The 15,864-nt window shown below is 41.0% G+C and overlaps 1 protein-coding gene across 1 annotated transcript; it reads left to right on the top strand.

The window, feature by feature from the left end:
• The first annotated feature begins 13,570 nt into the window (after window positions 1–13,570).
• On the top strand, window positions 13,571–15,092 carry LOC111611678 (ferritin, middle subunit-like). The gene is made up of 4 exons (XM_023349327.1): window positions 13,571–13,863; window positions 14,289–14,435; window positions 14,561–14,686; window positions 14,759–15,092. Exons 1-4 carry the CDS (start codon window positions 13,762–13,764, stop codon window positions 14,912–14,914), a joined length of 531 nt encoding a protein of 176 aa, XP_023205095.1. The 5' UTR covers window positions 13,571–13,761; the 3' UTR covers window positions 14,915–15,092.
• Window positions 15,093–15,864: the final 772 nt, after the last annotated feature.

A 15,864-nucleotide genomic window follows, 5' to 3' on the forward strand; every position in this document is an offset into this window, starting at 1 on the left:
ATGTCAGAAGAACATTTCTGAATTGCTTGGGTAAAGGTATTGGTCTCTGTAACTCAATTCCATCAGGGTTGATAAAAATGTAAATGCAATAAAGAACTTTGGATTTGATGAAAATGTTTACATTAAACACTTTGGTGAGCACACTTGAGTCTATGAAACACAAAATTCTGCCTTTTTCACATGCAAATGGTAAAAATTGAGTAAAAAATCTTAAAAATAAATTATCTTCTATTCCATTTACATAATTTTTCTTTCTTTCGAAAAATTTTTATTGTTACTGTAAACATTTAAAAAACATTACATTGTTGCAATTATTCAGAAATTTCTAAAAACTTACAAATTCATCAATTTAAGCTAAAAGAAGCTAAGAACAAGAATTATAAAATACAAAATCTCTGTGTGTTAAAAGTTGAGCAGGACCGGGGTGACTCCTTCCCAAGTCCGGAGCCGTCCCGACCTTCCAGACAGCGCTTGGTGCTCAGAGGGGATCCCGCCCTGAAGCTCCTTCCCTCCTGCCTCACCCGGAGAGCCAGGCCGCCGCTGCTTGGACCTCTGCTCGTGGAGCGCCGGCTCCTTCGTCCACGGAGGCGCAGGCGATTCTTCTTGGTGGCTGTGTCCTTGGCACGCCACCTGCAGCCCTTGATGTTCCTCTTTTGCTGCTGCCATCCGGAGCACAGCCACGGGGGGCATCTGCCTGCGCCTGCTCACCAGCAAGTTTCTGGAGGTCCAAGTGGCGTCTTTGATGGTGGCTGGGGTGAGCCACCCCCCAGCGAAGTCCTTCCCAGTCATCCTCTGCTGGCTCACCCCACACAGCACCAGCTGTGCATGGAGGACCTCCCCTGCTGGCAAGTGTGGGAATTGCAAGGAGCCGGCCTTCGCCCACAGGTCCACAGCAGCACTGCACTCCCACAGCAGGTGCCTCACCGACTCCGGCGCGCCACAACCGGGTCGGGGGCAGATGGACGTTGCAGACATGCCGCGGGAGTGCATAACGGCTCTGACCGGCAGGATCCCATGAGCCACCATCCATGACAGGTCCTGGAGTTTGTTTGGAAGGACGGGATGGCTCACGTTGCGCCAAACGGTGGAGGCGTCTCCATACAGGAGGCCGCGCACTGGAGTCACTGGTTCCCGGTCCTGCACAACAGGGACAATAAAACGATTAGTTAAAATCTTGTTCTCCTCTCCTTCCAGTCCAAAATGTTCTAAAAATTTCCGAATAAAAGCATATATAAGAGAAAGTTTAAAACCTACTGGGGTTCTAAAATCTCTTATTTTTAATTTTCTGTATCTTTTTCGGTCTAAAAAGTCATACCTGTCGTGTTTGTCATTAAAGCCATAAATATTTAAGAGGTTAAAATCCTGTCCGTTAAAAGTCAGATTTGCTAAAAGTGCTCGTCCCTCTCTCACCACGGTGCTCCCCTCCACCAAGATGTGCGGGTTGTTTATTAAAATGGCCACGCCGTCATTTTTATTTCCATTGGAGCCGCTCCATATAGACGGCCGTGGCCACAAGTCCTGCCACCGGGTGTAGTTCTTTAAAAACGGGAGTGAACATTCTTGTAGTAAAAACACATCTGACTGTACGGAGCTTAAAAAGGATAAAACACTCTGGGCTCTAACTCGCGACTTCACTCTTCTAACATTTATGGTTGAGAAGGTGAGAGTCATGAGTATGATGGCTAAAATCAAGTACGACATTTTAAAGGATTAAAAACAAGATAATACTAAGTTAAAACCATGTTAAAAAACGGGCGGTCGTTAAAACAAGGCGGGTTCAGAGACTGTCCTGTGAACGGAGCTCTTCCTTCCCACATGGTGGTGCAGGTCGGGTTGGAGCTCCATTCCCCCTTCGGACTCTCGGTGTCGGCCATCTTTCTAAAGCCGTTACCTTGTTTGGGTCCTCCGGGGTTGATTGGTGAGCAAAGTCTAGGAACGAGACCTCATTGGATGAGCCAGCGAGGAAGGCTCTGGATTCCTCTCCGAAAGAACCGAAGAGTTCCTCCAGCCTTCCTCTCTTCCCTACCTTGGGGGTAAGGTCGGGAGGTGACTCAGATGCCGGCCTCTTAGCCAGCTGGGCGTCGGGGAGGGGGGCATCATCGCTGCTATCAGTCTGTTCTTCCTCAGAGTCCGAGCTAGCTCCGCCTTCGGTTAGCATCTCCCCCCCCCCTCTCTGGATGTTTCGGTCTGGGGGGGGCTTCCTTCCCCTCCCCGCTTCCCGCCCTCTCCTCCTCTCCTCCAATCAGAGGACCTGGCGGGAGATTTGAATTTTCCGACCCAGCTGCGTCCACTTGCTCATTTACCGTTTCCGTTAGCGTCTCTTTTCCTTTTTTCAGTTTATTTGCAAACGATTTTGGACAGTCTCTGAACAAATGATCCTGTCCACCACACAAATTACATTTCCGCCCGTTCGTACATTCATCAAAAGTGTGTCCCACTTCTCGACATTTACCGCAGAAAACTTTTTCACAAGTTTCGGCCAGATGACCATGCTCGCCGCACTTCCGGCACAGTTTGGGTTGGCCTTGATAGTGAATGTAGCCCCTGTTCTCCCCCAGGACTATCATTGAGGGGAGATGCTTCAGGCCCTGGAAGCCTTGGGGGTCTTCCCATTGTTTAATGGGGACCCGCCAAGCACAGCTCCAGATGCCGTCCACATCCCGCACCTTCATAGCCTGGCCTCTCACAGTGCAGTATCTACCCAGCCACATACAGATGTCTTCAGCACTGACGGTCTCATTGAACATCCTGACAATCACCGTTTTCAGGGAGTTGTCAGTCAGTTTCTCGACGTCAAATACTGAAAACTGGGTCTTAGCATTTTCAAACCGTGTCCAAAATTCCTTAAGAAGTGCGGCAGAGCAAAAACTTACATCATATCCCTTATTGAAAGGCAGGGTAAGGATACAATTCAGGTCATCTGGCCGAAACTTCAGCACCTGTTGAATCAGCTTCCTGGAAAAGTCCAATCTCGTTATTCTATTTTCTTCTTCTTTTTCTTTAAATAAAAATCGAACACTGTGGTGCCTCCGCATGCCGGCATGGCTAGCCGCCATGGTGGAGGCACCACCAGTTAAGGTTTAAAACCTTTACTAAAACCAATAAATAGTTAAGAATAGTGATGTTACGTGATGTGCCGAGGCTTCGAGGCGTGTGTCGAGTAATGGAGGGGGCGTTTCCGTAAAGCGCGTATCGAGGCTTGCTTCATTTAGGGGAGGAGCCGAAAACGATGACGTCCGAAGCCTCGCTGCCCGGCTGTACCACGTGACTGCTTCGGGAAGTGGCTCAGATGTTGGCGTGGGGTTTGACAGCTTTAGAAACCCCACAGGCTCCATTCAAAATGTGGGTTGTTGTAGGCGAGTTGTGGTCAGTTGAGAGAGTGGATAGAGTTTTGATAGTTTGGATAGCAGAGTTTGGATAGTGGTTATTTAGTTTGAGACAGTTAGTTTGGTGTGTTTGGAGAGTTTAGTAGATAGATAGATAGATAGATAGATAGATAGATAGATAGATAGATAGATAGATAGATAGATAGATAGATAGATAGATAGATAGATAGATAGATAGATAGATAGATAGATAGATAGATAGATAGATAGATAGATAGATAGATAGATAGATAGATAGATAGATAGATAGATAGATAGATAGATAGATAGATAGATAGATAGATAGATAGATAGATAGATAGATAGATAGATTAGATTTAGGAGCGCGAGGACAGGATAGGAGTAGGATGGAGCCGGCGAGAAAGAGGAGGATTTCCCCTATGTGGGAACATTTCGATTTGATAAGCCCTAACAAGGTAAGGTGAACTGAACATTTGCAGATGCATTAGGTTTGCTTATGAGGAACTGTATTTTTCACTGTTTCTTATTTTCTGTAAAGGTGAGGTGTTTATTGTGCTCCAAGGAGTTGGGAGAATAAAAACTGTGGAGAAATTGTTGTTTCTTAATAAAACTGACCTGAAGGATTGTAGCTAGCAGGCGCTTTTGTTCTGTAAATAAGGCCATTACCCTGGTAATTACCCTGGTAATTACCCTGGTAATTACCCTGGTAATGGCCTCAACGCATCTCACAGTTGCACAATTGTTCCTTAGACTTAGACTTAGACTGACTTTATTGTCATTTTGCATGCACAGGGTGTATACAGAACGAAGTTTCGTTGCATACGGCTCAGGACAATGTTTGAGGTTCCAATGTTGTGAGGTTACTCCAGAATAAAATAAAATACAGTATAAAATGTGAATATAAATCTAAATATAAAATATAAAGTGCAGGACTGACAGTAAAATAGAAGTTATTTAGCTCTGTACATGTGCAAGGTATAAAGTGGAGACCAGATTTTGAGTGCAGTCCAGTTAAGAGTTCAGCAGTCTGATGGCAAGTGGGAAAAAGCTGTTTCAGAACCAGGTGGACCTGCACCGGATGCTGCAGAACCTCTTTCCAGAGGGCAGCAGGGAGAACAGTCCATGGTGGGGGTGTGAGGGGTCACTGACGATGTTTCGGCCTCAGGACACGCATCCTGCATCGATGGTTGACCTGACACTTCGCCCTTTTGCCTGAGCTGGGTGTGGAAGGTTGTTGCCGAAGCAGTTTCTCCTTGTGGGCCTTCTTCTCACTCACATGAGAGTTACCCAACTCTTTTGCAAGCTCAACCAGGAAGTCCACCCGTCTCTCCTGCACCCCAATGCATGCCTGATAAATGTTTCCATGTTTGCCAGGTTTGCTGACCAGCTGTCACATAGTGATGGAACCTTGGTCACCCCCCGCAAGATAATGACTGAAATAAATGCCATTAGTTCTTGTGAACTAAATAGGTGAAGCAGTCACCTATTTATCCTCCACAGCACAAAAGGCTGCATGCAAATTTGCATGTGCAAAGTCTCCCAGATCTCTTTTGCTTACACTTTTTGCATGATTTTTTTGAGGTGGATCAACACAATTAATTTGGTTAGTTTATTTCTAAACTGTCATTTTAAACCCACTTAGCTTTATTTCAAAGAGAGACATTACTAATTTCTTTTAGAAAAACCTTTGCATATTTCTTGAAACAGATTGTATGTTTTGCAAACTCTATGTACATTTGGCAAAATGACCTGGATAATGCAGCACAACATCATGGATCAGCTGCAAAAGGTCACATCTCTCCAAAAACACTTCATGTATGCTTCAAAACTAGACTGACTAGTTGTAGGTATAATAGATACCCACCCCCAACATGGACTATTCACACTCCTACCTTCTGGCCTGACGGTCAACGGCCACATGTACAATTGAAGAAGGGATGCTAATTTGAGCCATCAGAGTCATCAGTTTGGACTCAGGGTCTTTTGACCCTCTTTCGGTACGTCAGGGGAGAGGTCGGAAACCCTGGTAATACCAACTTTCAACAAGATTTATAAATTAATAGTTTTAGTTTTTATCTTTTACTTTTTCATGTTGTTTACATCGATTTATTATAAATTTTCTTTCCCACTCTCTTTTTCCACAATACAAAAGAAAATAAATGTTTGACTAAACAAGCAAAATTAACTTCAAAATGTATAGATATTGAAAAAAGTTCTATAGATTATCATATATGGCACGTGTGTCAAACTCAAGGCCCGAGGGCCAAATCTGGCCCGCCATAGCTTTTTATGTGGCCCTCTAGACTCCAAAGCATAGCAATGGGCCCCTCCAGTTTTTACAAACAACCGCAAAATTCACACAAAAATCAACAGATCCCCTCATGTTTTCTGAGTTTATCAAAAAATTTTCTGAGTTTATCAACATGTTTTCTGAGTTTATCAACATTTTTTTCTCAAAATTGACCATAAACATTTTGGATCAAGTGTCTGCTGTCTCAGCCTGACCTGATGTCAAGTTATAGTCCATGACCAATAGAGCGATTAATAAAAGATCACATTTAACATCATATGTTAGCGCAAATATTGTCAAAAATTCCTTACAGATATTTCTAAATTAGCGCCACAAAATCTGTGATGTTGATTGCAGAAAAGCACAAAAACAATCCTGGATGAACTGATTAGTGTGAAAAGATGTTCAATATTATGTTATTTTAAGAAACACTTATTGATGCTGAAACACCTATTTATTGATATTTTAACAATTTAATTGGTTTTTATCAATATGTTCATGCGCAACAGGCCCTTTATGAACATTCAGGTTTTTGATCTGGCCCAAAACGGAAATGAGTTTGGATAAAAACGAGTGAATCATGGACTATTTTGAATGTAAACAAGAATAAATAGTGAGATATTTGGTGGTGGAATGATGTCACACCGCCAGCAAAGGAAGATTCTGTGATGTCACTGGCGATGCAGTCTGTGATGTCATCAACTCAGAATTGTATGTGACACAATTCTGCATATTTTTCATTGCTTGCAATATCACTGACCAGTTCAGACGTGCGCAAAGCTCTTTAAGGTAGTTTACCAATCGACAACTTTAGTGATTGTATTGAGGAGAAATGTTTCACTTATTTCAGCAATACTGCAACAAAATGATGGGACCCCAGGCGAGAACGGGAGTCCAGCAAGACCCCCAAGGCAGCTTCGCTCCTGCACATCTGGATATTTTAGATGAGGAAACCCACAGACTGGACTCCAGTCTGGAAATGGAGAACGCCGGGATAGAAGACAACCAAGACATGGCCGACCTGGAGGCAGAGCTGGAAGAGATGGAACTCCGGCTAAAACAGCAGGAAGATCTCAGAGAGAGATTTATTAATGAGATCAACGAGACAAAGAGAGAACTTGAGAGACTGGAGAGAGAAGAGAGAGAAGAGACGTTCAGTGATCCAAGAGAACTTTACGCTGCAAACATTGCATCCAAATTTTACGACAGTGTGAAAAACATGGAGAAGAAGACCTTGCAGCAGGAGTTTGAGGATTTAAAGGTGGCCCACCTCCTCAGCCAGGAAGCATTTGTTGCTGGAATACAGGCTGAGAGAAAGAAAACTGAGGCTGTCCAAGAAGAACTGGACCAACTTAAGACTTCCTACAAGGAGCTGCAATGTAAATATGATGCAGACATTTCTCTGGTAAGGCAGGAGGTGAAATGTGAGAAAGACGCAAACAAAGAAAGACAGAAAGAGAGTCTGAAGCTAGTGAACAAGCTGAAAGCAGAGAAGGAGAAGCTCTTCCTAAAAATGGCTAGAGAAATCACTATTCTGAGAAAGAGAGAGAAGCAGATGCTGAACAAACTGGATCAGGTTCACATTTCGCACGAGGAGATAAAACGTAAGTTTGAAAGAGACATTATGGATTTAAAGCAGGAGGTTGAGACATACAAGCAGCAGGTAGAGCAGGAGAGAAAAGCTCACCTGGAGCAAACAGAGGAGGACAAGAAGCTTCTAGACAATATGAGAGCTGAGAAGGAGGAGCTCCTCCACAAAATGTCAGGAGAAATTGAGACATACCAGCATCAGGTAGAGCAGGAGAGAAAAGCTCACCTGGAGCAAACAGAGGAGGACAAGAAGCTTCTAGAGAAGCTGAGAGCTGAATATGCCATCCTCCAAGAAGTAACAACATCAGAGAAGAAAATCCTGCAAGAGAAGGAAAGTAGTGCCAAGGCTGAGCTGGAGAATGTTAGCGGTTTGTACATGGAGCTAAACAGTCGGTTTGAAACCGAAGTAACTGCATTAAAACATCAAGCAGAAAAACACCAGGAGGAGCTCATTTGTGTAAAAAATGATTTACAAAAAGCGAGAGACGATCTGCTGCTGGCCGACAGTCTGAGAGCCGAGGAAGAAGGTTTCCAACAACAACCCATCACAGTTTCCCAAGAGAAGAAAGAAAACTCACAGAACCGAGTTAAAGTCTTAAATCAAGAGGTTTCTTCAGAGGAGGATCTCTCAGGAGAACCTCTACCAGGTTCTTCGATGGATCCCGAATCCTCAGAAGAGACTGAGGTCGCTGGAGAAACCATCCTGGAGGATTTGGACAATCCAGATGGTAAAAAGAAAAAGTCTAAAAATTCATTTTGGAAGAAGGTACGACACACTCTGGGATGGAAGAAGCCAAAAAAGAAACAAACAAGTGAAGACCAACAAGAACGTGTCTAAAGTTCTTGATTTTGATATTTATAGAAGGAGAAAGACGTGCAGGAGACGAACCGAGGACTGGAATCAAACGCATGGAGGTTGTAGCCTCTGTGAACGGGGCGCCATGCCACGCTCCATCAAGACCAAATTTTAAAAGTTTTTCCCTCCATTGACAAACTAGAAAATAGATCCCTTCCCAACCCAATTGGAAAAAATGTGGGCAGCACGGTGGTGCAGCGGTTAGCGCTGCGTCTTCACAGACACCATCTGTGTGGAGTTTGCATGTTCTCCCCGTGTTTGCGTGGGTTTTCTCCGGGTGCTCCGGTTCCCCCACATCTCCTAAAACATGTCGGTCAGGTCAGTTGGTCACTGCAAATTGCCCCCAAAGATTTGAAGAAACCCCAAACACATGTGCAGCAGAGAGACTACATGGGCCACCTTCTGTCAAATTTTAATCGGAGTTTGATGGATGAGTGATTAATGACCCTAATTAAATAATTTTGATTTCCGGTCACATGATGCATTTGTAGCCATTTAGGTTAGCGTGTCTTTAATATCTTTTCTTTTTTCAAACTATTTATCCAACGATTTATTGTTCAGTGTTACCTCAGTTTAAATTCTACAGGCATAACCAAAATCATGAAACTATTTTATAAGTCTTAAGTGAAAATACGGTCTTGCCACTTCTTTTTGCAAACATGGTTGTTAATTTTTTTTCAGCTCATGACATGACAGCAGATTTTTCTGACATCAGCAACATTCTGACCGAGCAGAACAGCAGCAGCAAGTTTCCCTCCATGATCGCTAACTTCACTGAAACGGCTCCACGAGCTGAAGACACTTTAAGGTTGGTCAAAACTTTAAAAAAATTTGGATCTCGTTAAAAATTGAATTCTACTCTGAAATGAATCAAACTCATGTGTAATGTTTTGTCTTAGTGTAATGTTTCACCTCTCTGCAAAACTTTGAGTCACTAAGCTTTATTCTGTTATTTAAACCCTTGCTATTTGATTTTAGAAGGGGAACAATGACTTTTTAATATAACAGAAACATAAAATCTAGTGTTTTTACATCTTTAAGATGACTAGAACAAGACTCACTGTGTACACTGAGGGCGATGAGTTCAGCCAAAAGTAAAACATTCCCAAACAGACAGCTGCACCGAGGCAGAGCCTCTCTGTGGAGATGCTCCAACCTTAACAAAAACCTCAACCTTAGCAAAATTGAATTCAATACATACTAGATTTCTCTGTAACTTTGTTCTTACCTGTGTGATTAGATGCGGTTTGTCCAACAGGTTCCATATTGACGTAAATTTCCTCCATCGTTTCAGACTCTGTGCTGGCTTTAAACATTGACTATAAAATCCACAGCAGTAGTGGAACTAAGTGGAAAAAAAACTGTGGGAAAGAGATGAGATGTCTGGTGTTCAACAAAACAAAAGGTAAACGTATTTTAGAGATAACGATCAAATAAAGAAATTCATGAGCGCAGATTCAGTATTAGTTTCTTAAATATCTTACACAACATAAAATTCTTGAAGGTTTCAATAGTTTCATAAGTTCATATTTGCTGATTCGGTTCTGAATCAATGAATATTTATTTATCCTTTTTCTTTATTTTCCTTCAGTTTGGTTAATCCTACTCATAATAAACACATTACACTTTTCCAGGGGTGAAAAAATAATTGAATCTTTCCATCTTTAAGATGACACAAAATTAAAAATAGTTTTAAATCACGGATATAAGGATGAAAAAATACATCTGATGTTGTGATGTTCTTGCTTCATCTTGCTCCTGCGGATGGCTGTGTCCAAAAATATTTCCTAAAGGCCAATAAATTATTGGAGCAGATGACTGGTTCCCTCCTTGGTCATATTGGCCCAACAGTTTTACAGGTCTCATTCTGTCCTGATAACTAGTCACAGCCTTGCTCTCGGTAAAAACAACTTTCATCTTTGTATTTTGCTTTCTAAATCCTCTTTTAACCCTGTTTCTTGTCCAGTAGCAGAAACACTTACATTAAGAAACCACAGGTGTTGAACTGAAATCCTCCTTTAGTCCAGAAAATGTAAAATATCTGAATTGCATTATTACAAAACTTCTATAACCGTTGGATCGAATAATTATGGAATTGTACGTATTTATTCATATTTTAAAGATATGTACTTTTAGGACAGCCATCTAGTAAAAAACAAGCTGCATGAGCTGGCTAGTACTGTCTAAAACTCAGTCACCATATCTTCTAAAACAGCCATGAGGCAGATCAACAGTTTGACAAACAGTTTGCTTTGTGAAGCACCGCCTCGCTGGGAGGGAATCAAAAGGCTAACATGCCAATCAGGTGCAAGTTGGGCGGGTTAAAGTAAGAGAAACCCGATACTGCAGTCAGAGCACGATGAAGACCAGCAAGCAAAATATCAGAGTTCAGGAGATACAAGATAGAAAATTTGACTGAATCAAGACATTGCCCAGAAGTTCAGACTGGGAAGCTAACTGGCAAATTGCTAGCTAAGTATGTGGAGCAGGAAAATAGACCGTATTTACTTTAATTTTGCAAACCAAATGCCTCAAAAAGATTCAATTACTGCAACATATAAAAGACAAGTGTAGTTACACCGTGTGATTTTGGCAAACAATATTCTTAAACTCATCCAAAATATTATTCTCCACAAAACTTCTTTTATTTTCTGCCTACAGCAGCAGCAGCAATATATTTGGTACATAGATTAAAGATTCATGGTCTCATTATTCGACATGGTTGTTCTGCTCAAAACCTTTTGGTTTGCTTGAGCAGAAATGGTGTAGCGTCTGGACATGTTAAAATGTTCAACTTTTACCACCTAAAATCCTCACTACTTTCAAATAATTCACTTTTTATTTGATTTTACTTGTTGCATGGACTCAACTTAAATAGATTAACTTATAAAGCTTTTTTTTATATACATCCAAATGTTCCTGCCACTTGTTTAAGATGAGTACAAACAACAAGTCGATGATAATTAAGTGATGTTCGCTTGAACTTTTTTTTAAGTCTAATGTTTTATTTTACAGTGAGGAAGGCCGGAGTCTAGCTTTAGCAGATGGCTGAAGGCGTCTGATCCGCTTCAAACTCAGTACCTGTTTGCTCCAAGGCAAAACTTTGGTAAGGTTAAATTTAGTGGCTAAAGAAAGTCAGACGGTTTATTCTCCAATGTGAGAAATCCCTTGAGGTTGTCAGGTTTCTTGTTTGATCAGATCTTGTTAGTCAGTATGATTACTAATTAACGGTTGATTCTTTTGTATCTAGATGCAATGTAATCATTCAATTCACAATTTAAGTTTTATTATCAGATAAAATATTTCATAGTATATTTCACTGATTGCTTTCATACACTCTAAACTCCCTGAGAAAAAAAAAGACCTTTCAGAGAAATATAATTTTGATTGCTTTGAGTTTAATGATATTTTACTTAATATGACTGATATGATCTTCTTTAGCGCATACTGATGCTTCGCATTGATCATTTATAAGCTTATCAATCACAAGAGGTGTTGAACTGTCTGTTAGTGAACATTAGTGAACAGCATCATTAGGACCAAGGAACAAAAGCTGCAGATCATTTTTAAGGTAACAAAACAATTCACCATGTTATGAGCAACTCTTGGAGCATGGTTGTGTAGTGAGTATGTTTAATTTTAATTTTTAGGTAAAGTGTACCAATAGCAAACTTAGTCAATGTTATTATAAGTTGGGCTAGTTGTCAGAAGATGTAAGTAAGTCTCGGTGAGACGGAGTATTTAAGAAAAAACACAAATTCACTGATTGAATTTTTGGCTGATAGCCAGCATATATTTAAATTTGTGCAACAAACACCAAAAGAAAAAAAATACTATATAAAAAACGGAATAGCTATTCAGTTTGATAAATATTTACACATTGAATAAATCAATATAAATCCAAGGGCACACATTAAAACATCAAATCTAAATAAATAATATGAAATATATTAGCTATTTTAATACAGACTGATGGTTCACATTGATCATTTCAAAGTTTTAATAATGAAAAATAAAAAAAAATAGAGGTGTATTATATTTTGTTAGTGAACACACTAAAGTGTGTAAGATAATGGGTGGAGGGAAAGCTGGAAGATACATATGAGCAACCTCAGCGTGGCCTGTTTAGTCCCTGTCAGATATTGTTCAGAAGTACGTGTACAAATGAGGAACATTTACTGACATGTTTCACTCTAGCAAGTGTTACAGAAAAAAAATCTATAAGAGTTTAAAATTTAAGTGATGAAGGAAATCACAAACTCATAGTCAGCACTGACTAGTCGTGCTACCATAAAATAAAGCAGTAAAACAGTTAAAACTCTAGGCTTTCTGTAGAGGTATGTGTTCAGTCTTACGGGTGCGCGCGCACACACACACACACACACACACACGCCCACCCACACCCACACACACACACACACACAGACAAGCACCCATGGCAGGGGGTCTGGGTGGGGACATATGCAGATTCCAAGAGCTGATAGCAGACCCGATCAGGAAGATATTCCGTTTTAAAACCAGAGATTGACCATCATTGTTATCGATTCTTTGCCACAGGATGTCGGTGACATAGAGTTTCCTTGCACAGCATGTGTTTTGACCCCAAAGGTCATGAGAATCACCCAACTAGGATTTTTTTAACCTGCCTCGCAGAGCCCTTTCCCGTTTCCCGCAGTGTCTCAGGAAAAATATTCTGTTTAAAACCAGAGGTAACTACAACATCCTATTTAAATATACTATATTGTATATTATTCTCAATTATCTAACACTAGTTGTTTTTCATACTTTACTTGTATTATTCTTACAACTCATACAGGTCTGAAGGCGTGGGAATAACGGATCTGTGTGGAGGATGGGTGGGAAAGGTGGAGGAGGGGTGGGAAAGGTGGAGGAGGGGTGGGAAAGGTGGAGGAGGGGTGGGAAAGGTGGAGGAGGGGTGGGAAAGGTGGAGGAGGGGTGGGAAAGGTGGAGGAGGGGTGGGAAAGGTGGAGGAGGGGCATCATGTCACCGGAAATCAAAATCATTTAATTAGGGTCATTAAAAGCCACTTTTTTAAAGAGACAACTCAGAGAACACAGAAACATATTTTTAAAATAATGATTCATTTAGAATTAGGCCAAATGTTTTGTATTTTTGTGTTAAAGCAACAAAGGTTATAAAGTCACTGCACACATAGTTCACATTAACAATTTGAATAAATTGATATTTAGCTTATTTCTTCAAGTAATTCTTAAAAAACACCTTGTCATCACAGGTGGCATCATGTTAAACAGAGAAACACCACGGTTCACCATTTCCACGAATCAATAAAGGAGGGAACGAAATTTGATCGTTCACCCTATTGTGTTACATCCTGCTGTGTCTTACAGAAGCGACACCACTATTTTGCTTGTCTCATCCTAGATTGCTGATTGGCGGACACCTGCAGAGTGACTTTGACATCCGTCACGAGATCTGTTTAAATACGGAGGAGCGTCGCCTCCATCACAGAACGGAGACCAAAGCCTCGAAGAGTTCTTGCTTCAACAGTGTTTGAACGGAACTTCATTTATTCCTACCCAGCAGAATCCAGAGCTATCTCAACTCTGCTTCTACTTGAACACTACTAAAGTAGTCGACGTAAAACTTTATTTTTTCCTCGGTTTTTTTTGTTAAAACAGAAGAAAACACCAACCAAGATGCAATCCCAGGTGCGTCAGAACTACCACCGCGACTGCGAGGCCGCCATTAACAGGATGGTCAACATGGAGATGTTTGCCTCCTACACCTACACCTCTATGGTAAGATACTATTTGCACTACCTCTGCTTCATTAGTCTGCCTTCAGCTATTTAGCAGCCTCACCTATTATACACTTCGTCAAATTAAATGCTACTGACTACTAGCTTTCAGAAATGAAAATAAGGGTTGGTGTGTCTACAAAAGTGGCCACGATAAAATAGCTGACAATGATATTTCCTGTGTTTTATTTTGGCCATTATTGTTACACTTAGTGTTTATGTGTGTATGATAGACAGGTGTGTCTACGGGACATTTATAGAAACACGGAACGGTTCCGTATCTTACGGTGGTAACTCAGCTGAGGCTGCAGTTGTTCTTGCCAGACTCCGTCATTACTCAACGCGGCTTGGCCAAAGCTGCTGCTTCGCCAGATAATAATGGGACGCGAGGTGTTTCAATAACTGTACTACTTGTTTGTTCAACAGGCTCATTACTTCTGCCGCGACGACGTGGCTCTGCCGGGCTTCTCTCACTTGTTCAAGGAGAACAGCGAGGAGGAGAGGGAGCACGCCGAGAAGCTGCTGTCCTTTCAGAATAAGAGAGGAGGCCGAATCGTCCTCCAGGACGTCAGGGTAAGCACAGCTAATGCTAACAAAAGACACGTAGCAGCCATTTTGATGTTTGAATTACAACTTAAATTAAATTTACTGCTACATACTGCAAAAAATTTGAACTTTAACTGTTTTCCATTTTACAGAAACCAGAGAAGGATGAGTGGGGCAGTGGGCTGGAAGCCATGAAGTGTGCTCTGGAGCTGGAGAAAAATGTCAACCAGGCTCTGCTGGATCTGCACAAGCTGGCGACTGATCATGTTGATCCCCATGTAAGTTAAAAGTTATATTTTTGCTTCATTGACACTTGATGTTTTTGAAACTAACAAACAATTCTGTTTCAGCTGTGCGATTTCCTGGAGTCCCACTACCTGAACGAGCAGGTGGAGTCCATCAAGAAGTTCGGTGACTACATCACCAACCTGACCCGCATGGATGCCCACAACAACAAGATGGCGGAGTACCTGTTTGACAAGCACACCCTGGGAGGCAAAAGCTAAATGACCAGAAGAGAAGATGGAGTAGAAGTGTGTGTAACAAAGGCTTCAGGCTAAATTTGTCTACTCCAGAGTTTATTAAGCATTTCATTGACCTAATCAGTTTCTGAAGTTGTAGAGTGTATTAAGTAGTTGGTCTAAGTGTAACTTCTGATTCTCTGAATAAACATCTTGAGCTGGAGTTCTGTGGTCTGACTTGTTTATAATTTGAGGTCATTGTGCCTCCAAAACGGATAAATTCCTGGTTAAAGGTGAAGCAGTAAAATGTCAAACAAGGTTTTGGAACCAACAAGTTTCCTGATTTCAGAAATGACTGCTTTTAATGTCAACACAAAATCTGACTGGCTAACCTAACAAAGTTCATGCAGCTTAAAATGCCACCTGGCATTTGGCCTGAAGGATCTGCTTCAATCAGAAGCCTGAGATTTAATACACAAACCTGAGAAGAGTTACTAGACTTTAAAGCAAAACCATCAGGTATTGTGAAGAAACTTGAGAAAATATGTTGAATTTTAACAGGTTTTCAAATTTAATTTGTAAGACTTGTTTTTTCCAAGTAAACTTATAAATGGCTTTTTGAAGACAAAACCACACAAGGACCCGATTCTTGCAATATTTCAGGACACTAGACACATTTTCTTAAGACATGTTCTGTTTACATCTTTTAAAATTTCCATAGCTAAGGTATTTCAGGTCTGTGTCTGAATAGTGAAATTTAACAAAATCTATTTTCAGGTTTCTTGGAAATGTTTTGTTTTCCCCCCTTTAATTCATTTCATAATTTGAAAACTACATTTTGTTTCTACTTGTCAATTTTTTCAATGATGTATGCAAAGTGTCACAGGAAAGTAGAAACAGAAGAAATCTGCAAATACCTTTTAACAAAGGAATATATATATATTTTAAAGCTGAAGAGTTTTTGCTGAAATCACAATGATTTTTGGAGAGGAAGT

Source organism: Xiphophorus maculatus, chromosome 16, assembly GCF_002775205.1.
Source record: "Xiphophorus maculatus strain JP 163 A chromosome 16, X_maculatus-5.0-male, whole genome shotgun sequence".
Classification (NCBI taxonomy): Eukaryota; Metazoa; Chordata; class Actinopteri; order Cyprinodontiformes; family Poeciliidae; genus Xiphophorus; species Xiphophorus maculatus.

Coding starts and splice junctions, on each gene's coding strand:
- LOC111611678 (XM_023349327.1), top strand. CDS start 13,762: ATGCAATCCCAGGTGCGTCAGAACTACCACCGCGACTGCGAGGCCGCC. Junction 13,864..14,288: donor CCTACACCTACACCTCTATG/GTAAGATACTAT, acceptor TTTGTTCAACAG/GCTCATTACTTCTGCCGCGA. Junction 14,436..14,560: donor TCGTCCTCCAGGACGTCAGG/GTAAGCACAGCT, acceptor TCCATTTTACAG/AAACCAGAGAAGGATGAGTG.